Source organism: Cibotium barometz, chromosome 9 (assembly GCF_041138505.1).
Source record: "Cibotium barometz isolate CiBa-2024 chromosome 9, ASM4113850v1, whole genome shotgun sequence".
NCBI lineage: Eukaryota > Viridiplantae > Streptophyta > Polypodiopsida > Cyatheales > Cibotiaceae > Cibotium > Cibotium barometz.
In genome coordinates, this window is record NC_141054.1 from 57,495,178 (window position 1) to 57,519,763 (window position 24,586).

The 24,586-nt window shown below is 45.9% G+C and overlaps 1 protein-coding gene across 2 annotated transcripts in view; it reads right to left on the reverse strand.

The window, feature by feature from the left end:
- LOC147635752 (Ankyrin repeat family protein) overlaps window positions 1–24,586 on the reverse strand; it is a 49,996-nt gene that overhangs the window by 15,752 nt on the left and 9,658 nt on the right. Inside the window, exons 2-9 of one of the 2 annotated variants that reach the window (XM_086803153.1) lie at window positions 1,899–1,955; window positions 1,733–1,800; window positions 1,439–1,637; window positions 1,193–1,317; window positions 1,041–1,116; window positions 870–929; window positions 647–700; window positions 482–560 (exon numbers count right to left, since the gene is read on the reverse strand). In XM_086803153.1, the coding sequence (XP_086659279.1) occupies window positions 482–560; window positions 647–700; window positions 870–929; window positions 1,041–1,116; window positions 1,193–1,317; window positions 1,439–1,637; window positions 1,733–1,800; window positions 1,899–1,955 (718 nt within the window). The remainder of the gene's footprint in view (window positions 1–481; window positions 561–646; window positions 701–869; window positions 930–1,040; window positions 1,117–1,192; window positions 1,318–1,438; window positions 1,638–1,732; window positions 1,801–1,898; window positions 1,956–24,586) is intronic. The other variant, XM_086803154.1, reaches the window with a different exon arrangement.

Here is a 24,586-nt window from a genome sequence, read left to right on the forward strand (position 1 = left end):
CAATGTCGGCTTTCCTCTTGCCTTCATCTGCATGAGGAGCATAGCGCTCCAATTCCTTCCTTGCAGGGGCCGAGACACGAGTCGGTTCCCTACAAATGTGTACCTGGAAGTGAAGAGGCATGCTTGTGAGAAGGGGTTCCACGAGTAGCATGCAACAGCGAGAGGTCACTGACGCCTCTTCCCTCTCTTGATGCATTGCGGATTTCAGCTTTGCGGAAGCGGCTCCAAGATAGTTTGGATGAGATGGCTTTTTAAACATAAGCTCACCCTCTCTTCCCTCCACCACATCACCTTGATCAATGAGAAAAGAGAGTACCATCTCACTTGGTTCAACACCCAAGCTTTCTCACAACATTGTCATGAATCTTCCCCCTTTGGAAGAGCATACTTGCTTCATTAATTTTTCCAAGAGCGTTCAAGAAAAAGTAGAGGAAAGAACCAGAATAGACTATTTATTCACTTGCCACATTATTGCCATTACCTTGGGCATTTTTAGCATCTAATTTTGCTCCTGCATCCATCAACAAGAACGTGATTTCTGTAAAGTTGAAAACAGCTGCCTGCAAAACAAAGTTTGATAATTTATAAACCGCACAGCAGCAAAACACTTAAAATACAAGACTGCACAAACAGTTCCTTTACTCACAAGGTGAAGCAAAGACATCCCTTGCTTATCCTGGTGATTCGGGTCAACACCCTGCTACAAACAATATAAGTCACAATCAAAACATGTGTTGTATTTATCCTCCCCCCCCCAAGCCAAAAAAAAAAAAAAAAAAAAACCGTATACATGCAATCACCACTGATCTCCATACCCATCCTTTTACCAAAAATGTGAAAAGAAGGTGGTAAAAGTAAGGATTTCCTACATTTGCTAGAAGATCTTTCACAGCTGTTGCATCACCATTTTTTATAGCTTCCCAAATTCCCTATTACAGAAATAAACATGACAAAAGCAACCATTTATTTTAAAAATATATTCACCACCCTTATACAAGATAAGAGGCTTTCAAAAGGCAAGCAAACAAAAACACTCGTACCTCTCCAGTGGCTTCATATTTTTTCTTGATAGGATGACTTCCATCATTTGCCAGTTTTGTGGCAGAAAAGAATAAACTGCACATTCCTCCAATTTTTGGATAAACAGTTTGAACCACATCATGCAACAAAAAGCACGCAGATGCACACGCACCTTGGAAGCTCATTGCCATAAGATGAACTTGCAGAAACTCTTTTGACTGCAGAACTAGTCCCAGAAGATACTGAAGGCAATTTTTTTGATATGACCGGGGTCACTGGTTGTGTACTTGGGATAACCTGTGATCACAATCTATCCACACATTTTCAGTTTGAAGCAGAAAATTTCAGAGAGACACACACACATACACATACTTTTTTGTTTTTACCAAGCAAAGTGGTGTAACGAATACTTACTAACCTCCGCAGCAGCTGGAATTCTGCATATGCACAAAGGCATCCCACAAGTGCACTCGTGTGATTGTGTCTCTGGAGCAGCTGAAGGTCTTTCCTCTACTAAGAGTGGACTATCATTAGGAGACAGGTCTAAGCTGGCCAAGGAGTCTGTGGTTTTTGAAGCATCAATATCAACTTCTGAAACCCTTAGTCCATTGGGGGTTCTACATACAGCAATGAGAAAATAAGTAGACTGATTTGTTTTCTCTAAATACATAAGGCAAGGGTAAAGTTATTGCAGGTCTAGGTTTAAGCTTACTGTTTAGATGCCTGAAAACAATCATCGCAAACCCGGACAGTGGACTTGATGCCAAACTGGGGCAAAGCCTGCAATGTAGGAGCCATCATATTTTGAAAAAGCATAATCTTTGAGCATAGTCTGAAACAGTAGTGTTCCATGATTGAATGGATCATAAAAAAGGTACCATCTGATTCAAAGAATGTTCATTGCAAAGGCTCTTTCCACAACATCTGCAATGGTGCTGTCACAGACATTCTGATGTTTTAAAACCTTTCTCACTATTGCCAAGATTGAAAAGATATCTCTATTGCTTGAAAACCCATTAATCACAATTACAACCTCAAGCATCAAAAATGCTATTTTCTGGTCTATCTCTTAAGCTGTGAGTGAAAAGCATGGGAAAATATAATCGGTACCATAATGAAGTGCCACTTTTTTGGTGCTATCAACCCCTATCTTTTATTTATCACCTTAACTACACATACATTATATAAACGATGTTTGGACAACTGGTTTTGCGCAGTACTGAATCAATTAGATAGCATGCAATTTAAACATTTGTCCATATAAACACTGCTGTTGGTTCCCAAAAGCAAGGACGCCCCTCCCTAAGTGCATTTGATTTACTGATATGAGAATGAAAGGTACAAGGAAAAATTGCCTTGAAAACTGCATACACATCACCGTGTTCCCTGCACATAGACAGACCAGAACCTGATGAATTGTTCCGCCACCTTCTCTGTGTAATTTCTGAAAGCGATTTGACTATTCCCAACTGAATTGGGCTACCGAAAAGAGCTCCCAAGGTTGCATTGTGTGGAGTGGAGAATGCTTAAGAATAAGGGGGATTGGAGACCTATTTATGCCCCTCCTACTTCTGGTGGGCTGGTTGACCAAAGGGAGATCAAAGCACAGCAAGACCAATGTCTGTGCATTTTGCACATGACATCAGTGAATGTGTATTCGCCCTACCGCCACATGGCATGAAAACTGTTGGGATTCGGTCTACACCCTCTTAGGTGTGAACATCCCCTATGTGTGTGATTTCTATGGTTCAAAAGATAACCCATCAAGCCTACAAACCATAGTCACCAGAAACGAGAAACGGGAACGTAAACGTTTGAGAAATGGAAACAGGGAAACGAGTTTTTAGGGGTGGAAACGGCCGTTTCCTGTGACAATATCATTTGGGAAATGAGAAACGGCCATGGAAATGGATGAGGTCCTGAAACGGGGAAACGCGTTTCTAGGGACTGAAACGGCTATTTCCTGTGACTATGTTACAAACGCATGTACTTGGTAAAGGTTCAACACAACAATCAAATCACTTTTGAGTCATGCGCACTTCTCTCTCACCACCTCGCCATTTCCCCCTCTCTCTCTCTCTCTCTCTCTACAGGAGATACGAGTCTCATCTGACATGGTTTGGAGCATCATCGCCCTATATGAGTCCATCACCAGACAAGTGAGAGCCCTAGGAGGTACGTCGCAAGAGATTTCCAGTACTATTGGGGTGAAACAGGGCTGCTCTCTATCACCCACTCTTTTTGGCCTCTACATTGATGAGATCTCGAGCTTCATTGATGGATTAGGCGAGCTGGTCCCACACTGGCAGGTATCTTGATCCCCATACTACTTTCTGCAAATTACATCGTCCTTAGATTCAGCCAAGCAGCTTTAGAGACAAGGAGATTCAGCCAAGCAACCTTTATGTTTAACTTTTAAGTAATATTCTTGAATGATGAATCTTGTTTAAACTTTAAATGTTTCAAGTCTCCTTTATGCTTTAAAGGTTAACATTTTTGTAAATGTGAATAAAATTGTGGTTAAATATATATTTTCTATAAAAAAAAGTATGCCGTTCCCAACCCATTCCCGTTCCCTTACCTTGGCCGTTCCCGTTTCCCGTGATCAATAACTTCTATACGTGACTTGAGTCCAGCTCTTTCTTCGCAGTGTGTGAGAGATGTCCACCTCAGAGCTAACTAGTATATAGTCACTACTTATGACTGGATGTTCATTTGAGGATTCTAGTATGATTAGATCCAGGCTCATCTTTTTCAATGAGAACAACCTTGCTTTTTCACACGGGAACTCTGGGAATTCCAGAGTGCCCAAAATACTACAAGTACTAAGAACGGGGGATTTCCATCCCATGTGCATGTAAATAAATCATGGATGCATGTCAATGCATTAGGGATTTTTGCTAGCGAATGACATGTTTTTGTGTCTTGCCTGTATGGTTGTGTGAAGGAATAGGTAGTGCCGGGGATGCCTAGCATTGCATATCACTTACCCCAGTGGAGTGCCCTTGTTTGCCATTAAATTTATCGCATTTTAGAGGATTAAAATATGTGAAAAAAAGGCCCAAAAGGAGACATTGTTAGTGATCAACTTATAAGCTTTTTATGTTCACATTTATTAAAATGAAGGTGGACAGTATTAATAAGGTTGGGCATCATTTGTGTTACGGACATTTTATTTGGCAACAAGGACTCGTGTGGAGATGGAGCCAAATAGAATACGCCACACGTCTTCAAGAGAAAAGATTCCATCTTTACGTGGGCTTTCCTAAAAATCGACCACCTTGCACCCATTAAAGCAACACAACAAGAACCTCTCACTAGGATCGCATGAAGGAGAGCTGAGCGGCGCTTTTCCCCCAGCAGCTGCGTTTTCTTCTCTCTTTTTAAGGACCCTGATTGTATAGTTGTTGTTCCGACTGTGGAGGCCGCTCTGTTTATCAATATTCGTTGTACCTGCTTAGGCTGTTGTTCAACTGGCTCCAAGAGGAGTACCTACTCCTTGGTATCTGCTAAACGGCACCAGTGTCACAGGGAATGGCCGTTCCGGCCCCTTGGAACAGTGAAACGCTGTTTCAGACCTTATCAGAGGCTGGAACAGGAGGAACGATCAAGCATTTCTAGAACGGGCCATTCCCAACATGGAAACGGCAGTTTCAAAACAGGAATGACCATTCCCATGTTGGGAACGGCCCGTTCCCTACACAGGGAAAAAGCCACAAAAATCTACCAACTTGCTTGCGCACGAGGACTACGCTTCACCATCGACCTCTCACCTGTCCTCCCCACGTGCCCACGCACATGAGGTCTTATAAATAGGACCACTGCCTCACAGCACACTAAGTGAGAGAAAGAGAGAGAGATCAACTTCAGCCTTTGAAGTTCAACGTTTAGCCTTCCGTTTGCACTGATCTCGAGCTCGAGCCAGGACTTCACCTCGAGCCACCCATCGTCTCGACCTCCGGAGTCCCAACTCCCACCACCCATCGTCTCGACCTCCCCGCTTCCACTCAATCTCCGGTATCAACTCTTGAAGGGAAAGGTTGGTGAAATTTTCATTGATTCAGCCTTCAAAATGAAAGCTTCGGTAAGTTGTAATCTCAATTTCTCATATCAATCTCGATTTCTCATTCCCCCAATTATTATTGGGGGCAATTGATTATTGGGAAAAAATGATTAATGGGTGAAATTGGGGGAAATTGGAAAAATAGAAAAATTGGGGGAAATTTTCAAATTGGGACAATTGGGCCTTCCAATTTTCCCCAATTGCAACATTGCTCCAATTTTCCTAATTTTCTTGAATTTTGGAATCTCAAATTATCAATGCCCCTTCAAGATTGAAATTTGTAAATGATCTCTATTTTATTTTTTCCAGAAGGGGATCTAGGATGGCCTCTAGCTCACAACCCCAAGGTCGAACTTCCAACAGGACCAAGAAGTGGACTTGGTGGAATGAGGTTGACAGTGGGCCTCCTTCCTCAGGAGGTGGAGCCAAGCCATGTACTCATCGTTTGTGCGAAATGACAAAGACAAGTGGCGCCAATCATGTCCGAGCTCATTCGCTTCATGAGTCAGGCCAAGAAATCAAGTTCTGTCCAAATTTGAGTGCAGAGAAACGGTAGGAGTTGCTAGAGAGTATGGGGTCAAACAAGATCATCTTCTGCGAGGAAATATCCGAGACCTGCTATAGATCCTGCCACATTTGTGACCCCATCAGATTCCGCACCATCAGCTATTCGCCGGTCCTCTTCGCTCTCTCTTGGCTCGGGATGGCAAGGTGTATAAGCACATGGACAAGATGAAGGAAAAGCTAGTAGTGCTGGAGCCTAATTCAGAGAGGTATCAGATATTACGGAGGGTTTGTCAAAAGAGATGGTATAGCTATCACTCTCCTATGCATGCAGCTACTTTTGTGTTAGACCCTAAGTTTCAAGGGTGTTTTCAAGAGAGTGATAATGAGGTGCATGAAGCATGGGAGACTATCCTACGGAGGTTGGTGACTGAGGCTCAGCTAAGACGGAAAGTGAAAGATAAACTTTCTATCTACAAGACCATGCAAGGTAGGTTCTGTGTGAAAACAGTATTTTTCCCAGCCCTAAAAAGGGGTATTTTTGGTTTTATTTGGGGATTTTTGTCTTGGCTGCTTGCCGACCAGCACTCCCCCTTGGTATATATAGCATTGCCTCATCATTCACCTGATGGTACCACTTCATTGCACATATCCGATACACCATATGTTGCTGCTCCTGTTGCTTCTGTCGGGCTCTACACTACACAGCTTCATCATCCTCGCCTGACATTCAGCACATCAGCGTTTCTCATCTGGCCACTACATGGGACAGCAGCCCACTCTCTGCTACAGGCCACACCGTGGGACAGCAGCCCTCTCTGCTACCTTCAACGTTTACATATGCACTAACATCAGCGTTTTACATTAGCGCTTACATCAGGCTTTACATCCTGTACATCTGCGTTTACATCAGCCTACATTCAGCGCTTACCAAGGTAGGATCAAAACGTACGTACGGATCCAATCCGTACCGTACATCCATACCGTACGGGGATCCGTACGTACGGATCGATCCGTACGGTTTTTTTTTGTAGAGAGGAGATAAATAGAAGAATAAAAGGAAAATCCCCCAAAAATGAGTAAATACTTACATAAGATGAAGAGTTGACTAAGGACAAGGTTAATAGTTAAAAAAGGGAGATATTTAGGTGAAATGATGCATTTTTGACACCTCTGCATGGGGGAATTCCCCTCATGAAGAGGGCACCTATTTCACATACTTGAATGAGTTTTAAACTCCCAAATAATGAGATATTTTCATCTCTCCTCTCTCCTGTTTCAACTAGATCCAAAAAGTGACCAAAACTGACCCAAAAATGGTCAAAAATTGACCAAACTGATCTGGAAAATTCTAGAATCAGTAGGCTTGGTTAGAGGCTCACTTTTTCCTATAAATAGAAGCCCTCTCCTTTGTTGAAACTTAATAGTGTTTTATGCACTGTTACTCTGCTCCTCCCAAGCCAAGAACTGTGTCATTTTTTTTATTTTATTTTTTGCGACGTGCCTGCATCTTGTGTCTGCGTCTTGCGTCTGGACTCTGGAGGCCGTACGACCTCAACCTTCCGGTAAGAGCTAGCCGCCATGCTCTCTCTTCTCTACAGTCGCACTCTCTCTCTCTTCGCTACTGTCGCCGCCGCCTTCTCCCTGGGCCGCCCCCTGCTCATCGCCTCTGCCCTCACCGCCCCTTCGCGCCTCTGTGCGTAGCCGCCCTCTCTATTCGCCACTGGCGCCCAGTACGGCTGGCAATATAACTCACCCACCCAGGCCCCCAAGGCAGCAACATAACTCTCTCTCTCTCTCTCTCTCTCTCTCTCTCTCTCTCTCTCTTTGAGCCTTAGCCCACCATCTGTGGACGACTCACTTGTGACAATAAGTATTAAGTATTAAGTATGATTAACTTATTAAGTATGATTGACGACTTGTGATTGTAATTTCTCACTTTTGAATTAGTAGGTTTGTGACCTTGTTGTGTCTCTATTTCGAAAGTTTTATATGTCAATGTGGACATGGACTGAAATTTTATGTAGGTGGCTGAAATTTCTGAGATTTTATGTATTTTTATCAATGGTACGTATTTTTACGTACCTTAAAATTTTTTTCCGTACCAAACAACGTACAGTACGTACGGATCCGTACAGTACATAACGTTTGGTACCACCTTGGCGCTTACATCAGTGTTTACATCAGCCTTTCATCAGCGCTTACATCAAGGCTTACATCAGCGTTTACATCAGCCTATCATCAGCACTTACCATCAGCGTCTACATCAACGCTTACCTCAGCATATCAACGTTTTCTCCACAGCTCATGGGACAGCAGCCCCCTCTGCTATACATAAAGCACTTCAGCGTTTTTCCCTCAACTCTCACCATCGAGACAACAGTCCACTCTGTCACATGCACTCTGCACTATAATGCATGGTGACAAGATGGCTCATCATCAATGCAACATTGTACAATATTAGAACCCTTTAGGATGATATTTGTCATACGCCGTGATCCCATTGTAATCCTCAATCCAGGATATATCAAGCACGAGCTACGTAAGTCATTCCTCAGCTTTAGAGAGTCAGTCAGTCAGTTGACGTCCCTTAACCCACTTGGAAAGAATCATTCATGCATATATAGAAGTCATAGAAGCCTTAGGGTCTCCATCACTTCATGGTTGCCTTTTGCATATCATCCATCCCATAGGCACATAAGACCACATAGACCATAGCAGAAGCATCAAAATATTATTCAGCTACATTTTTAGCAAATTTTCTAGCATTTTATTATCATTATTTCAGCATTTATCACCTCATATCTAGTCATGTAGCATTTATGCTGCAGTCGGCCAGCTCTATAGCAGCCGACCAGCATCAAACCCATATAAATAGCATCACTTGCTCATTCACTCATTCATTCATCATCATTCAGCCACAAGCCTTCAAGCTCTTCATCCTTCAGCACAAGGAGAATTAACGCTTGGACCATTCAGCGCCTCATCAACAAAACGCAGCATCAATCAGCATTCAGCTCCTTCAGGGTTCAGCGTTTTCAGCATCTACACAGTTTTCAGCATCCATACACTCATCGTTTTGCTACAGCCCATCCGGTGAAGCTAAAACACAGTCATTCATTCATTTACAGCATTCATACACAACCTAGAAACAGTCCCAAAACAGCCCTATCTTAGCCTCAGATTTGCAGCCTTCCTACATTCCATTGGAAAGAGTGCATAGGCTTGAGATCGGTCATCACTGGTGCTTCTACAGCCGTGTACACTTCAGCCCGACTCTTGGTTTTTTTGAGTTATTGTGTTTGGCTTATCATCAGTCCAAAGCAATTCTCTTCAAAGTAATAAAGCAAATACTATTCCGGTAACGGGATAGGGGGCCCTTCAATGGGTAATTCGGGACCCAATCTGGTGTACAGTCTCTCTCTCTCTCTCTCTCTCTCTCTCTCTCTCTCTCTCTCTAAATCTCTTAAAGTTTGAAGTCATAAAAGTGGATTGCTAAACTCGCGAAACTCAGGATACAGAAGGCGGTGTGAGACTTGTGTGACAAGATCCTCAATTACAAATACTTCTGTTGCATGTTACATTAGTATCAGATTCAGCTTGTCCACACACACCGCATCCTAGCGTGAGGGCATCCTTGGATGGTCAGACTTCGCTCCGGCACGACCACCGACTTCAGCAACCTGTCCACAAAGGAGAGTACACATCAGCAGGAAGACGTCTTGTCACATGCACTTTGCATTGTAATGCATGGTGGCAAGATGGCTCATCATCATCACTGCAACATTGTACAGTACTAGTACCCTTTAGGATGATAGTCGTCGTACACCGTGACACCATTGTAATCCTCAGTCCAGGATATGTCAGGCACGAACTACGTAGGTCACTCCTCAGCCATAGTGAGTCAGTGAGTCAGTCAGTCAAGTCCCTTAACCCACTTGGAGAGAATCATTCATGCATGTAGAGTCAGTAGAAACCTTAGGGTTTGCATTAGAAAGCACTCTACATATTGCATATCATTCATACATTGCATATAGACCATTACAGAAGCCTTGAAATAGCATATGGCAACCTTAGAATATTTATTAGCATTTATTTGGCATTTTTTCATATTTTATAGCATTTAAATATCATTATTTGACATGAGCAAGTCGTGTAGCACTTTATGCTACAATGGACCAGTATTAAATGCTGGCCGACCAGCACTTCTGCATATAAATAGGCATGCTTTTGCACCATTCCATCATTCATATCATAATTCAGCAATCAAGCCTTCAACGTTGGAGCCTTCAGCACAAAAAGCATAAGCAATTGAAGCATTCATCACCTCAGTCCTCAACGTTTCATCTTTCAGCATCTAGGAGCATCAACGCATGTGTATTCAGCCTTCATCAACCTAAATGCATGAGCATACAGCATTCAACCTTCAGAATTCCTTGCGTTTTTTGCATAGTAGCAGTTTTCAGCATACCTATCTTCAACGTTTTGCTACAGCACTTTGTGAATGTAAAACTCAGCATTCATATTCATTTCAACATTCATTCACAGCCTAGAAACAATCCCAATCAGTCCCTACCTCAGCCTCAAATTTGCAGCCCTCCCTCGTTGCATAGGCTCGAGATTGGTCATCATTGGTGCTTGAACAACCGTGTACAGTTCAACCCGACTCTTGGTCCTCCGAGATCTTGCGTTTGGCTTATCGTCAGTCCAAAGTCAGTCTCTTCAAAGTAATAAAGCAAATACTATTCCGGTAACGGGATAGGGAGCCCTTCAGTGGGTAATTCGGGACCCCATACGGTGTACAATTTCTCTCTCTCTCTCAATCTCTTAAAGTTTGAAGTCATAAAAGTGGATTGCTAAACTCGCGAAACTCAGGATACAGAAGGCGGTGTGAGACTTGTGTGACAGGATCCTTAATTAGGAATACTTCTGCTGTGTGACAGGATCCTTAATTACGAATACTTCCACTGCATGTTACACGTCTCCCCCGAAGGAGACCTTGCTCTTCCACCTACTGCAGATACCATAGCTCTACTCCAAGCTCAAAACCAGCTTCTTATGGAGCGTCTCCAACTCTTGGAGGCAACAGCAGCATAAACCCACTCCTCCAGTTACCCCCGACTTCGTCACTCTCTTATTTCAAATGGAATAGCAAAGACGAGAAGATGAAGCCAGACGGCGAGAAGAAAAAGCAGACAGACGGGACTATGAGGAAGCCCAACACAGGATCGACAAGACTGATGTCAGGCTGAACTCGCCGCTCGGGAGCACCAACTAGAGCTTGATCGAGAGCGCATGTTACTTGAACACCAAAGGGAAAAGGAGGCCATACATCTAACATATCAGCACGTCTCTTCAGTTTTCCCACCCATAGGTGCCACCAACCAGCATCTTGCGACATCGACTACCGTCATCCAAACTCAACTGAACTTTAGTAAGTATGATGGTAAGTGTGATCTTTTAGCATTTAATCAATTTATTCATCAATTTAATGCTCATTTTCTTTTAGCGAGAATCACAGTGTAACGCGCGGAAGCTCTGGGTAGTCTTCTTTCAGCCCTAAACACTCTTGAAGACCTTCTGATGCAAAAACGCACCATGATGCAAAAACGCAGGTAGAGAGAGAGTAGAGAGAGAGAGTGAGAAGTGCTGGAATTTCAGTATATACTATGTACAAAAAAGGTACAGATCTTTACAGCCATGGGCTGCCTTCATAAAAAGGTTCCTAACCCTAAATTCTGTCCCCTATGGGACCTCTAAGTGACCCACACCCCTAGTGGGAGTGAATGAGTAAAACATGGAGCACTTGGTTCCTTTTATAGCACTCTTGGACAAGGTAGGAGCTGGCCGACTGCTGGTCGGCCAGTTTTAATTCATTAAATCCCTTTAATTCAGCCGACTGGTCCTGGTTCTGGCGCCTGCCTGCTGCCCTTATCTGCTGGCCCAGCCGACCACTCCAGTATGCTGCCGACAGCTCTTTGACCATGCTGATGTCAGCCGACAGCATCCCTTTGGTTCTTTCTCCAAGCCTTGCTTCAGTCTGCACTGCAGAGGTGCTCTGAGTTCTGTGCTCCATCATCCTGGCTCTGTCTGGTTCTGCTCTTTATCTGGCTGCCTCTTCTGGATCTAGCCCTGAGCATGTCCATGGCATCTGTGATGCACATGACATCCCCCTCTGCTAAACTTGATGACGGGAATCCAACCTGCTCTTGGATGACTGTCATCATCCCAATCCTGTTCCGAAGTCCCTCTGTCATCATCCATCCCGGCAACCTTTTTTTCTCTGAAAATCCGATCTGTTCTCCAAACCACTCTGTCTCTGATGAAGATCTATGCATCTGGTCTTCCTCTAGTCCACAATCCATTCCTTGCCCTGACTCTGAACACCGTCTTGGTCTTCGTTCCTGGAACTGAGTCTGGCACTCTCACATCACCCTTGGAGGATCAACCTCCCTTGGGACCGTTCCCTTAGAACCCATCTGGCTCACGGAACTGCCATCCCCATCTGGCACTGTGGAACACCACCAACAAACCTCCTGGGAGTTCTTCCCGATCTGTGTTCCCGCCTTGGGCTTCGAATCCGTGTACTTTCCTGTACCTTGGACCTGTACACCATCATCTGGGACTGATTCAGTGTTTAGCTTGGCTGAGCCTGATGCTCTGATACCAATGTAACGCGCGGAAGCTCTGGGTAGTCTTCTTTCAGCCCTAAACACTCTTGAAGACCTTCTGATGCAAAAACGCAGGTAGAGAGAGAGTAGAGAGAGAGAGTGAGAAGTGCTGGAATTTCAGTATATACTATGTACAAAAAAGGTACAGATCTTTACAGCCATGGGCTGCCTTCATAAAAAGGTTCCTAACCCTAAATTCTGTCCCCTATGGGACCTCTAAGTGACCCACACCCCTAGTGGGAGTGAATGAGTAAAACATGGAGCACTTGGTTCCTTTTATAGCACTCTTGGACAAGGTAGGAGCTGGCCGACTGCTGGTCGGCCAGTTTTAATTCATTAAATCCCTTTAATTCAGCCGACTGGTCCTGGTTCTGGCGCCTGCCTGCTGCCCTTATCTGCTGGCCCAGCCGACCACTCCAGTATGCTGCCGACAGCTCTTTGACCATGCTGATGTCAGCCGACAGCATCCCTTTGGTTCTTTCTCCAAGCCTTGCTTCAGTCTGCACTGCAGAGGTGCTCTGAGTTCTGTGCTCCATCATCCTGGCTCTGTCTGGTTCTGCTCTTTATCTGGCTGCCTCTTCTGGATCTAGCCCTGAGCATGTCCATGGCATCTGTGATGCACATGACACACAGATCCTCAGGATAGAGTCCACGTAGCAGCTCCCCACCTTACGAGTGAGGCAGTCACTTGGTGGCAGCATTAGTCTAGTCTTCATACAGACCCAACCACAACAGCTTTTAGCTGGGATACATTTGTCCATGACCTAAAGACCAGATTTCTCTCTTCCCAGTATTTAACCAACCTAGCAGATGAGTTCTATGGACTTAGACAGAACGGGTTATAGGCTTGCCTCCGTTTATCTTCATTTCTTCATTTTGAGCTAGAGTCAAATCCCGGTCATATGTACTGGGTTCAAAGTTACGAACTGTGAACCGGATATTAGGATCTAATCCACGAATGAATTGATCCATCTTGGCCTGCTTGGATAACCCTAACTGTTGTGCTAAAGTTATAACCTTGCCAGAAAATTGAAGCACGGGAGCCAGTCATCGCAGTCTAGTGCCAAACCCCAGTAGCAGCAATCTGCTACGCAGCTAGGGAAAGGTAATGCATCTTCTAAAGATGCTAAGAAGGACGGCACTAATAGCTCTAGTTCAAGGGGTAAGAAGGATAAGGAAAAGGCTAAAGCAAGCATCACTGGAGGTTATCTTCCTCCAGAGGAGCAAAGAAAATACCAATTAGAAAACATATATTTTATCTGTTATACCATTGGGCATGGTAAGAAGGATTGCCAGAAATGGCAAGCGGAGCAAGCCTCCAAAGCCCCTTCTTCCATAGTTTCCACAACATCTCGTGCTCCTCCAGCCCTACCTACTACCACAAACGCAGTTCAGCTTTTGCCTTCTATGCATCCTATGCCATCCGTGCTCTTTGATACTAAGCAAGAGGGTGAGACCGATGCTGCACAGAAAAGCCTCATCCGAGCTCATGGCTCTGCCAAGGGCCGACAGTTTGTTGTACTATTTGACATGGGCAGTTTTGAGGAAGCCATCTCTCCCCAATTGGCTAACAAAATGAGCTGTACATTAGTGCCATATCATTTGGATGTGGACGGGTTCACACTTAGTCTCCGCACCGAAATATCTTAGAAGGCACAGCAGTTTGCCTTTGTAGTTCAAAAGGCCTCATTCCAACGAGATTTCATTGTCTCGTCTCTTCTGTGACATGATCTTAGGAATCCAGTGGTTTCCTCAATATTAGCATATTCTCGATTGGGGGCAGGACACTTTTACTATCTCTAAAGGTTCTCCTAAGCGCGTCATGATTCGTGGGGATAGAAGCATTCTTGGCATCCCATTGATTTCTCATCTCCAAGCCTGACAAGCTATCCACAAGGGAGCGGAAGGAGCATTGCTTTAAATTCATGCTCAGACAACCTCTACCTCATCAATAGCAGCTATCTCATCTTCATCCCCAGTCCCACAGTTAGCAAACCTCCTTTCTAGACATCAGGACATTATGCTTAGGGACGATCTCTCGCCCAGTCTCCCCCCATCCCGTTTTGAGGACCATCATATCGATTTGGTCCTGGATCAAAATCTCCTAGTAGGTTCCCCTATCATCTTTCCAAGGCTTTAGAGAGCGAGCTAGAAAAGTAGTTATCTGAGCTCCTCCGAGCCGGATTCGTTCGACCATCTTCCTCACCATTTGCTGCACCCATCCTATTTGTCCAAAAGAAGGACAAGTCTACACGCCTTTGTGTAGACTACAGGGCATTAAATAAACTCGCCATTAAGAATAAGTTTCCTATGCCAAGGATTGAGTACATTTTGGAGCATTTAGATGGTGCAAATTTTTTTACTAAGATCGATCTCAAGAGTGGCTACTATCAAGTCCACATTTTCGAAGCTCACATTCCAAAAACAGCTTTCCGGACAGAGCGTGGTCACTACAAGTTCGTACTCATGCCTTTTGGGCTTACCAATGCACCCGCAACCTTCAATAAAATAATGTCCAAGATTTTCGCAGTCCTCATTGGTAAGTGTATTTTCATATTTCTTGATCACATACTTGTCTTCTCAGCCCCACTGCAAAGCAACATGAGAAAGATCTGGAGAAAGTCTTACAACTTTTACGAGATAATGGACTCTACATAAACGCCAAAAAGTCTATCTTCAGCGTTATCAAGGTTCGATACTTGGGCTATATCATCGATTCCACTAGGATTCGATTGGACCCCTCAAAGGTTCAAGAGATCTTGGATTGGGACATCCCTCAGACCGCCCAAGAGATCCGTTCTTTCGCAGGTCTTTGCCAAGCCTACAACACTCATGTTCGCTAGTTTTCCAACCTTGTAGCACCACTCACCGACTTGCTCAAGGGAGCAAAGACTCGTAGACAAAAAGTCACAGTTACAGGCAAGGCGCTTGATGCATTCCGTGCACTCCAGAAAGCAGCCTCAAAAGCTCCTGTTTTAAAGTTAGCATCTTGGAATGAACCTTTTTAGGTCATTACCAATGCCAACAATGTAGCCATACGTGCAATTCTCCAGCACGTTAATAGACCCGTGACCTACTACAGTAGAAAGTTGGATGTCACCGAAAAGAATTATTCGGTTTATGACAAAGAGCTTTTGGATGTGATCACAGCTCTCAAACATTGGAAGCCTTTCCTTTATGGACAGGTTTTCACAGCCAAAACACACCACCAAGCACTTAAGTGGCTTCAAACCATGCCAAGTGCCCAATGGAGTGATCGGCAAGCCAGATGGAGTCAGCTCCAACAATTTGGAGGAATGATCGAGTACATCCCTAGTAAGCATAACCTAGTCGCAGATGCTCTTAGTCGAGAGGCCAGCATCCAGGCAATGCAAGATGCTACCATTCTCGAAATCACTGGGAAAGACTTAGATAGCATGAAAGACCAGTATATCGACCCCCCTGAGTTTGGTACTCAATACAATTTGGCCCTCACCTCTCAGCCTAGCCATTATTCAGTGCAGAACGGTTGGTTGTTCTACAAGAACCGCCTCTGTGTCATTCAGGAAAAGCGAGCAGCTCTTCTCCATGATGTCCATGACTCCTTAGTTGGAGGACATAGAGGTATCAACAGTACCCTCGAGAAATTGGAACGATCCTTTTATTGGCCAAAAATGAGACGTGATGTATATTCACATGTTCAAGCCTATAAGATTTGTCAAAAAGTTAAGGTTCCACATACAAAGCAAGCTGGGTTACTTCAACCTTTGCCTATCCCCGACGGACCTTTCATTGACTTTCTATGGACTTTGTAGAGCCTCTACCAGCATCCACCGGATCCCGTAACACTCAGAGTTTTACCATTATGTCGCTTCAGTAAGATCTGCATGCTCATCCCATGCAAGCATACGGCCACAACTGAGGACGTAGCCCGCCTTTTTCTCAAGCATTGGTATCCCATTTGTGGTTTGCCTAGCACCATTACATCAAACAGGGATTCCAAGTTCACCTCGCATTTTTGGAGGACATTATTCGAAAACTTTGGAACCCAAGTTACAGTCGTCTAGTGCATTCCATCCACAGACAAATGGCCAGGTCATACAAAAGGACATACTTCTCGGGATTGTCCTAAGAAGCCTCCAAAGCCCGCCGCCGCCGCCTCCACAGCTTCCGTGGTGAGCTCAGCTCCCACACAGACCCCAGCGGCTACCCCTAGTTCTTCAAACCCCGGTGCTTCAATTGGAGCAATTATTACCCATAGCTCGAAGATAAGCAGAAGGGCGCCCATGACCAAGAGTATGAGCGCAATGAATTGCTCAAGTCCTTTGGCTACATAGGTGGCCAAAGAGTCGTTGTCTTGTTTGACAGCGGCAGCAAAGAGGATGTGGTCATGAACAGGCCGCTAGGCGTGCCCGTTTCGAGCTGACTTCGGTGGACAAGCAGGTTGAGGGTTTTAGCATAGGCATGACAACGAGCGTCAAGTATGAAGCTCTAGGTGCTAAGTTAGTGATTCAGGGCATAGAGTTTGTGCGTGATTTTATGGTTGCCCCTCTTGTAGGAGCAGACATAATTTTGGGTATTCAATGGTTTCACAAGTTTCTTCCTGATGTCAAGTGGGACAAGCACACATTCCAGATTAATCGGAATGTGTCAAACGCCCCAGTGACCATTAAGTGTGAGCCAGGAATTCCGAACTTTTCGCTCATAAGCCACTTACAGGCTAAGCGAGCAGTCAGGAAAGGCGCACAGTGTGCAATGATTTACATCCAGATAGCCCAGACGGTGGCCAGTGCTTTCGAGAAGTACTCGGTTCTCCGTGAAAAGTCCAAAAGATTTTTATTCGGGACAACCTCCCTCCCAAGCTTCCCCCGTCCAGACCGGAGGACCACAAGATAGACCTCCTCCCAGGCTCGGAACCCCCGAGCAATTTCCGTATCGCCTTTCCAAGGCAATGGAATCGGAGTTGGACCGCCAACTCCAAGAATTGTTGCAATCTGGCTTCATCCGCCCCAGTGTGTCGCCATTTGCAGCACCGATCTTATTTGTCAAGAAGAAAGATGGGTCTTCCCGTTTGTGTGTCGATTATCGTGCACTCAACAAGCTAACTATCAAAAGCAGATTCCCGATGCCTCGAATTGACTATATTCTCGAAAGGCTAGGTGTTCTCGAAACTTGATTTAAAGAGTGGGTACCACCACGTGCGGATTGTGGAGGGGGACATCCCCAAGACACCCTTCCGTACAGAACGGGCCCACTATGAATTTGTGGTCATGCCATTTGGCTTGACGAACGCCCCAGCTACATTTAACCGCATGATGATGCGTGTTTTCCGGGATTTGATTGGAAAGTGTGTGTTCATATTTCTGGATGACATACTGGTTTTTTCAGCTACGGTTGAGCAGCATGACATTGATGTGGAGAAAGTCCTTAAGTTGCTTTAAAGCAACGAGCTCTACGTCAATGAAAAGAAGTCAGAATTTTATTTGTTCCAGGTGCATTACTTGGGATATATAATTAGTGCTGAAGGCATTCGACTTGATCCGGCTAAAGTGGCCGAGATTGTCAACTGGGAAGTACCTCAGACAGCCTATGACATTAGATCTTTTGTGGATATATGCCAGGCATACTCCAATGACATCGACAAGTTTTCTGACCTCTCGGCAGATCTCACCGATCTGCTAAAGGAAGTGAAGACAAGAAGGCAAAAGTTTCGAATGACTCCACGAGCGTTGGAGGCATTTCAGAACCTCAAGGTGGCTTTGTCAGAAGCGCCTTGTTTAGCACTTGTCTCGTGGGACGAACCATTTCAAGTGATCACCGATGCGAGTAACATCGCAATTGGAGGTGTATTGCAACAGAATGGTCATCCAGTAGCTTACATGTCTCGTAAGTTACTACCCGCCGAGAAGAACTACTCAGTCTATGATCGTGAACTCCTAGCAGTTATACACGCCTTGAAACATTGGAAACATTTTCTATATGGCCGTGACTTCGAGGTTCGCGCTGAAGCATTACGCTGGATTCAGACAATGCCAAGTGCACAGTGGAGTGATCTGTCAAAATACGCAACGGAGATGATGACCAGATCTCGGAACACGAGCAAAACGCAGTGCAAAAAATCACAGCACAAGAGAGAGAGAGATAGAGGTGTGTAACTCTGCTCTATATACACAAGAATATCCCGAGGACTGATACAGAAAATGACAAGGGACTGGGGGCCTTTTTATATGGCCCCCCATCAACAGTCGGCCTGCTGTAGGGCAGCCGATTGGACACAAAAAACCTCCACGACTGAAAAATCACAGTCGGCCAGCACAGCAGAGTGGGTCGGCCAGCAGCAAAGAAGTCCCACGACTCATGCAGTGCAGTCGGCCACTTCCAGAATCTCCACAGATGCAGTCGGCCAGGTTCAAGGTCCTCCTGCCACTACTAGACTGCCTCCCATGCCACAGAAAAATAGGGAAAAAATGGGAAAAAATACGGAGAGTGGGGAAAAATGAGAAAACACCTCATAAGGGCGGGCACACCCACAACAAAGGCCCTGGTGTATAAAAATAGACAGGAGATGACTTCTAACACCCCCTCTCAGCTCCTGGCTGTGAAACCAACCACAGGGAGCTGGGGTGCTGCCTGAGCAAATCCTGAGATAGCGACTTCGTGAAGCGGTCCACCGTACTGTCCTTCGTCGAACAGAACTCTAGCAAGATGTCATCAACAACGATCTGTTCACGAACAAAGTGCCTCTGGATGACCATGGGTTCCTCGAGTGGAAGCCCAAACCTGCAATGCAACCTCTGCATCCTCACCACCTCACAAGTAGCATCACAAACAGCCCGGTACTCTGCCTCTGTCCTCGACAAGGCAAAAGATGACTGTCTCTTACTGCTCCGTAAAACTGCTCCAGGGCCTGAAGTAGATCTCCTCGTGTCCAGATCTCCTCCCCAAACTCAGTCACTCCAACCGTGGAGTCGGACTCCATCCAACAATCCCCCTCCTGTGTACAAGAGTCCATGATCCTTCGCATGCCGCAGAAACCACAAGAAACGCAATTTTGCCTCCCAAAGAGTCATCCACAACCATGAGCTCAACTGCCTCATCAGGAAGCTCCCGTCCAATCTGGTGTCCATCAACCAGATCAATGAACCATTCTGCTTCTGAGTCAAAGAGGCATCACACTGCTCACAAGGATCAACACTTGTTACGGTGCAAAACCAAGTCCTAGAAACCTGCTGAAGACCACGCAAGGCCTTCTGAAACCTGTCAACCACCCCCTCTGCAAAGCCTGGAGAAACCACCTCCTTCTGCAAGTAATCAACTGCCACCTGCTCGGCTTTCCGAAAGGTCCCCGTGGAAAGAACATCCTCATCTACGGGAGGTTCTTTGTCCCGAATACTACGAGACATCAGAGCATAAATTACCTGTTCAGTTTCCTCTTACTGACGAACACAAGAACTACCAACATAAGTACTGGAGAGTTCCTGCCAACTGCTGCCATCTACTGGCAAGCTATCCACCATCTGGTCCCAGAAAGCCTGCGCCTGCAGCATATCCACACTTAAGTGGCCATTACCAGACTGCCACTCATCACAAACCTGAGGACCTGGGAGAGAGAGTGCTGAAAGCTTGTAAACTCCATTCTCCACTCCGCCTTCCCAAACCACCTGGCCTGTTGCTTTGTCCCGGAGAGCAACAAAATGCTCATCAAACTCCACCCGTACGCCAGTCTTGCAAACCTGATGCACTGACATCAGATGAAAACCAAGTGACGGAACATACAACACCTGGGAGGAATGCTTCCCCCCTCTGCCATCGGGAACTATCTCCATCCTGCCCTCACCGTGAACTGGGATAGTGGATGTATCCCCAGTAAGAATGTGACCAGAAAACCTGCAAAGATCCTGTAAACCGGAATGGGAAGGAGTCATGTGCCTAGAAGCACCACTATCTAGAATCCACTCCCGAGTATCCGTTGCGGAGAGTCCTCCAATCTCCTCCCTGCCTGAAGAAAATGAAACATCAGTGTCCACCACCTCCAGGTGCACAAAAGCCGGAGTCTTCATGATTGCTGCTGAGGAATCTTCACCCTTCTCGGTCTTCCGCTTGGGACACTGCCTCCAATAGTGGCCTTTCTCGCCACAATCATTACAAGTCCTCTCTGCCTTTAGTTTCTCGCGGTCAATAAACGGACTTCTTCTCAGAAGACTTCTCCGACGAAGCCTTCCCATTGCCCCTGTTACGGCCTTTCGACCGTTGGCCAGTTAAGACCTCCGAGCCTCCACCCTGAGGAGGGTTCGTGAATCGTTCCTCCTGGTCCAGGACCATGGGCACAAGCTCCTCCCATGTGATGGTGCTGAGCCTGCCACTGGTAATCAAAGACGAGTAAAATGCTGAGTACTGAGAGGGCAGGTGTGACATCAACATTATGGCCATGTCCTCTGACGATATCTCCTTCCCAGCCTGAAGAACTTCCTGCTGAAGAGCCTGCAGCTTGTTAATATGCTCCCGCATCGTCGACGACTTTGCAGGGCTCATAACCCGCATCTGTACTTCCAAGGAAATCCTCTTCATGGGCAATACCCTGTTGTAAAGAGAAGCCAAATGCTGCCATATACCTCTGGCCAGCGTCATATGCTTTACATGATTGATTACCTGCGGTGTGCAGTTGAGAAAGATAAACGAACGGACCCTGGCATTGACACAATCCCACATCTGTGTCTGAGCCTCCCGGTCCTTTCGGATCGACGGTAACTCCCCTTCCTCTACTTCCGCCCGTGGAACCCCAACAACGACGAAATCAGCGAGGTCGTAAGACTCCAGAACAGATTCCATCATAACCTTCCATATGCCGTAGTTGTTCCCGTCCAACTGACGGTCCACCGGGAACGTGGGGAGTGTCGGGATCTTCACATGCCTCTCGGCCATCTCAAACAGATCTGCCATTGCGGGGATGTACTCTGAAAAGGGTGGGTGGGTGGGAACAAAGAAGAACTAACACGTGCAAGTGGTTGTCCAACAAATCAGCCCGCCGTCCTCTTGCTTCTCCTCTTCCCGAACAGTCTCGTACGGTCCACCAATCAGCAACACAACAGCCCCCCTCTTGCTCACACAAATCCCAAGAACTATCTAGAGCCTAGGCTCTGATACCATGTCAGAATACGCAGCGGAGATTATGACCAGATCTGGGAACACAAGAGCAAAACGCAGTGCAGAAAATCACAGCACAAGAGAGAGAGAGATAGAGGCGTGTAACTCTGCTCTATATACACAAGAATATCCCGAGGAATTATACAAAAAATGACAAGGGGCTGGGGGCCTTTTTATATGGCCCCCCATCAGCAGTCGGCAGCCGACTAGACACAAAAAACCTCCCGATTGAAAAATCACAGTCGGCCAGCAGCAGCAGAGTGGGTCGGCCAGCAGCAGAGAAGTCCCACGACTCATGCAGTGCAGTCGGCCACTTCCAGAATCTCCACAGATGCAGTCGGCCAGGTTCAAGGTCCTCCTGCCACTACTAGACTGCCTCCCATGCCATTGAAAAATAGGGAAAAAATGGGAAAAAATACGGAGAGTGGGGAAAAATGAGAAAACACCTCATAAGGGCGGGCACACCCACAACAAAGGCCCTGGTGTATAAAAATAGACAAGAGATGACTTCTAACATGATCGACAACACCGCTGGAGTCAAATATTCCAGCAATTCGGTGGTATGATTGAGTACCTTCCAGGAAAGGCCAATCCAGTGGCCGACACTTTGAGCAAGAAGGGACAAGTGTCTACGATTCAAACCACTAGACTTGACCTTGTTGGTACAAGACTAGAGGACATGAAGCACACGTACGCGGATTCCGAGGAATTCGGTACTCAGTGGGAACACGCATTGGATGCCACAGGACCATGCCACTTTCTGATACGCGATGGTTGGCTTTTCTACAAATGCTGACTATGTGTCATAAAGTCGTTCAGGGCAGCTCTTCTCCATGATGCCCATGACGCCATTACAGGTGGTCATAGGGGCATGAATTCGACTCTGGAGAAATTGGAACGGCAATACTATTGGCCAAAGATGAGGCGTGATGTGTTTACATATGTACAACGCTATGACATTTGTCAAAAGGTGAAAGCTCCTCGTGAAAAGAAGATAGGGTTGTTACAGCCCTTGCTAATTCCCGAGGGTCCTTTCCAAGACATTTCCATGAATCTTGTCACGAATCTGCCTCCCAGTCCGAGTAAGCGTAATACGCGGTGCTTAACTATTGTTGATAGATTTAGCAAATTTGTTATGCTTATTCCTTGCAGGGCCAATGTGACCGCCGAGGATGTTGCCCAGTTGTTTATTCGGCATTGGTACCCGATTGGCGGATTCCTAGGACCATAGTGTCAGACCAAGATGCCAAGTTTACCAGTCATTTTTGGAGGGCATTGTTTGATAATTTTGGTACTAAGTTGAATTTTTCCAGTGCATTCAACCCACAGACGGATGGCCAGACAGAGATATACAACCAGTTGGCCTTTGATGTGCTGAAGTGTTATGTCCACGATCAGCAAGGTAAGTGGGAATCGTATTTGCCTTTAGTTCAAGCTGTTTTGAATGATTCTTTTTCTTCAGCTATTGGCAGGACTCCATATGAGGCAGCGTTTGGAAGACCTTTCCAGTCGTTGTTGACCAGGACTTCGTCTTCAGTATCGGAGGCGAACAGAGTGACGGAGTCTTACCAAGAGATTTTAGAGTTAGTAAAGGACAGATTGGCTAAAGCGCAAGAGGACTACACTCGACAGGCCAATAAAGACCAAAGGGATATGAAGTTTTCGGAAGGGGATTGGGTTTATCTTCGGATTATGAAGCAAAGATTGAAGCAGGTGGGCAAGTGATGCCCAAAGTTGTCTTTCAGGAGCTTCGGACCTTTTCCCATCAGGAAAAAGATTAATGAGGTGTCTATGCAGTTAAAGCTACCTCCGAGTTGGACTATGCACGATGTATTTCATGTCACTTGGTTAAAGCCATATGCAAGTCCAACCCCTTCAGAGGTCAAAGACGAAGCGGAACCAGACATTGTTGATGAAGCGGAAGTTATGGTTCCAGAACAGATCCTTCTGCACTGTTTCAAGCATGGCTCAAGCCGAAGACTATGATAGTTCCTCACAAAGTTTCAGGACCGAGGAACCCATGAAGCAGTATGGCTCGACAAAGAGTTTTTCGAAGACTATCCGGCGTTATTGACGGATTATTTGGAGGCTATGCAGCTTCCGTCAAGTTAAGCAGAAGGGGATGTCACGTGCATCCTACACTTGGATGCCACGTGGACATTTCTGTACAGAAGGTGCAGCACCTGGGATGGTGAATTGGTCCCATGTGAGCCCAGTCCAGGACGAGTCAGCCAGGGATCCATCTCAAATGTCCGAGGTCAGGTGTGCATTGTCCTGCACAGGAGTCCAAGGTCAGGTGTGCACTGTCCTGCACATGAAATAATGCCAGTCCGCGCTGTGAGTCTCCCTCTAGAATGATGTCAGTGATTCTGTGTATCTAGTATGGTACCGGATGCCAGATCACTGAGTAGTTAGTGTTTAGGACAAGGGGCCAGCCCATAGGGCTACCCCGGATCTTAGTGTGGGCATGGGAATGGTGTGGAACCACCCCCATGAGGGCCAAGAAGGCCCAAGCTGAACCCACCAGCCATGGAGGGGGTGTAGGACAGCCCTAGGGCAAGAATAAGGCAAATTCCAGGAGTTTACAGCCGTTACATGGCTGTAGGGCAAGTATGGGGCAGCCCATACAGGCTGCCCAGCCCTTGGAATGTGGGCAAAGGCTGTGCCCAGCACGCTGGAAGCAGGCGCATCACCTCCCAGCCAGTTAGGAATAAAACGCAGCATTTTATAGATTTAATTCAGCAATTATTGCTGTATTTTCAGCAGTCGTGGGACATTTAAGGCTGGCCGCCTGGATTTATACTGGCCGACTGCTCATGTTGAGAAGTATAAATAGCCTAGCCCACAATCCCATTCAATCATCTCATTATTCACCAAGAGATCAAGCAAATCAAGGGCTAGACAAGCCAAGGGAGTTGCTAAGCAAAGGGGTGAAGTACTGCAGGTCAAGGGCAGGGAATTCCCAGCCAAGAAAGGTCCAAGATTGCTCTATTTTCTTTCAGATTCACATCATTCTAATAAAGTAAATACACCATCCGTGGTGGGGGCCCTACAGAGGGTAATTGGGACCCAATACTATGTTCTCTCTCTCTCTATCTATTTTCTGCACATCTCCTTTCAGTTTGTGCGTTAATATCCGTCGCGGAAAGAGTGCTGAATTCTGAGATTGAAATTATCGATTCTTCTCCGAAGCTTCCGCATGTTA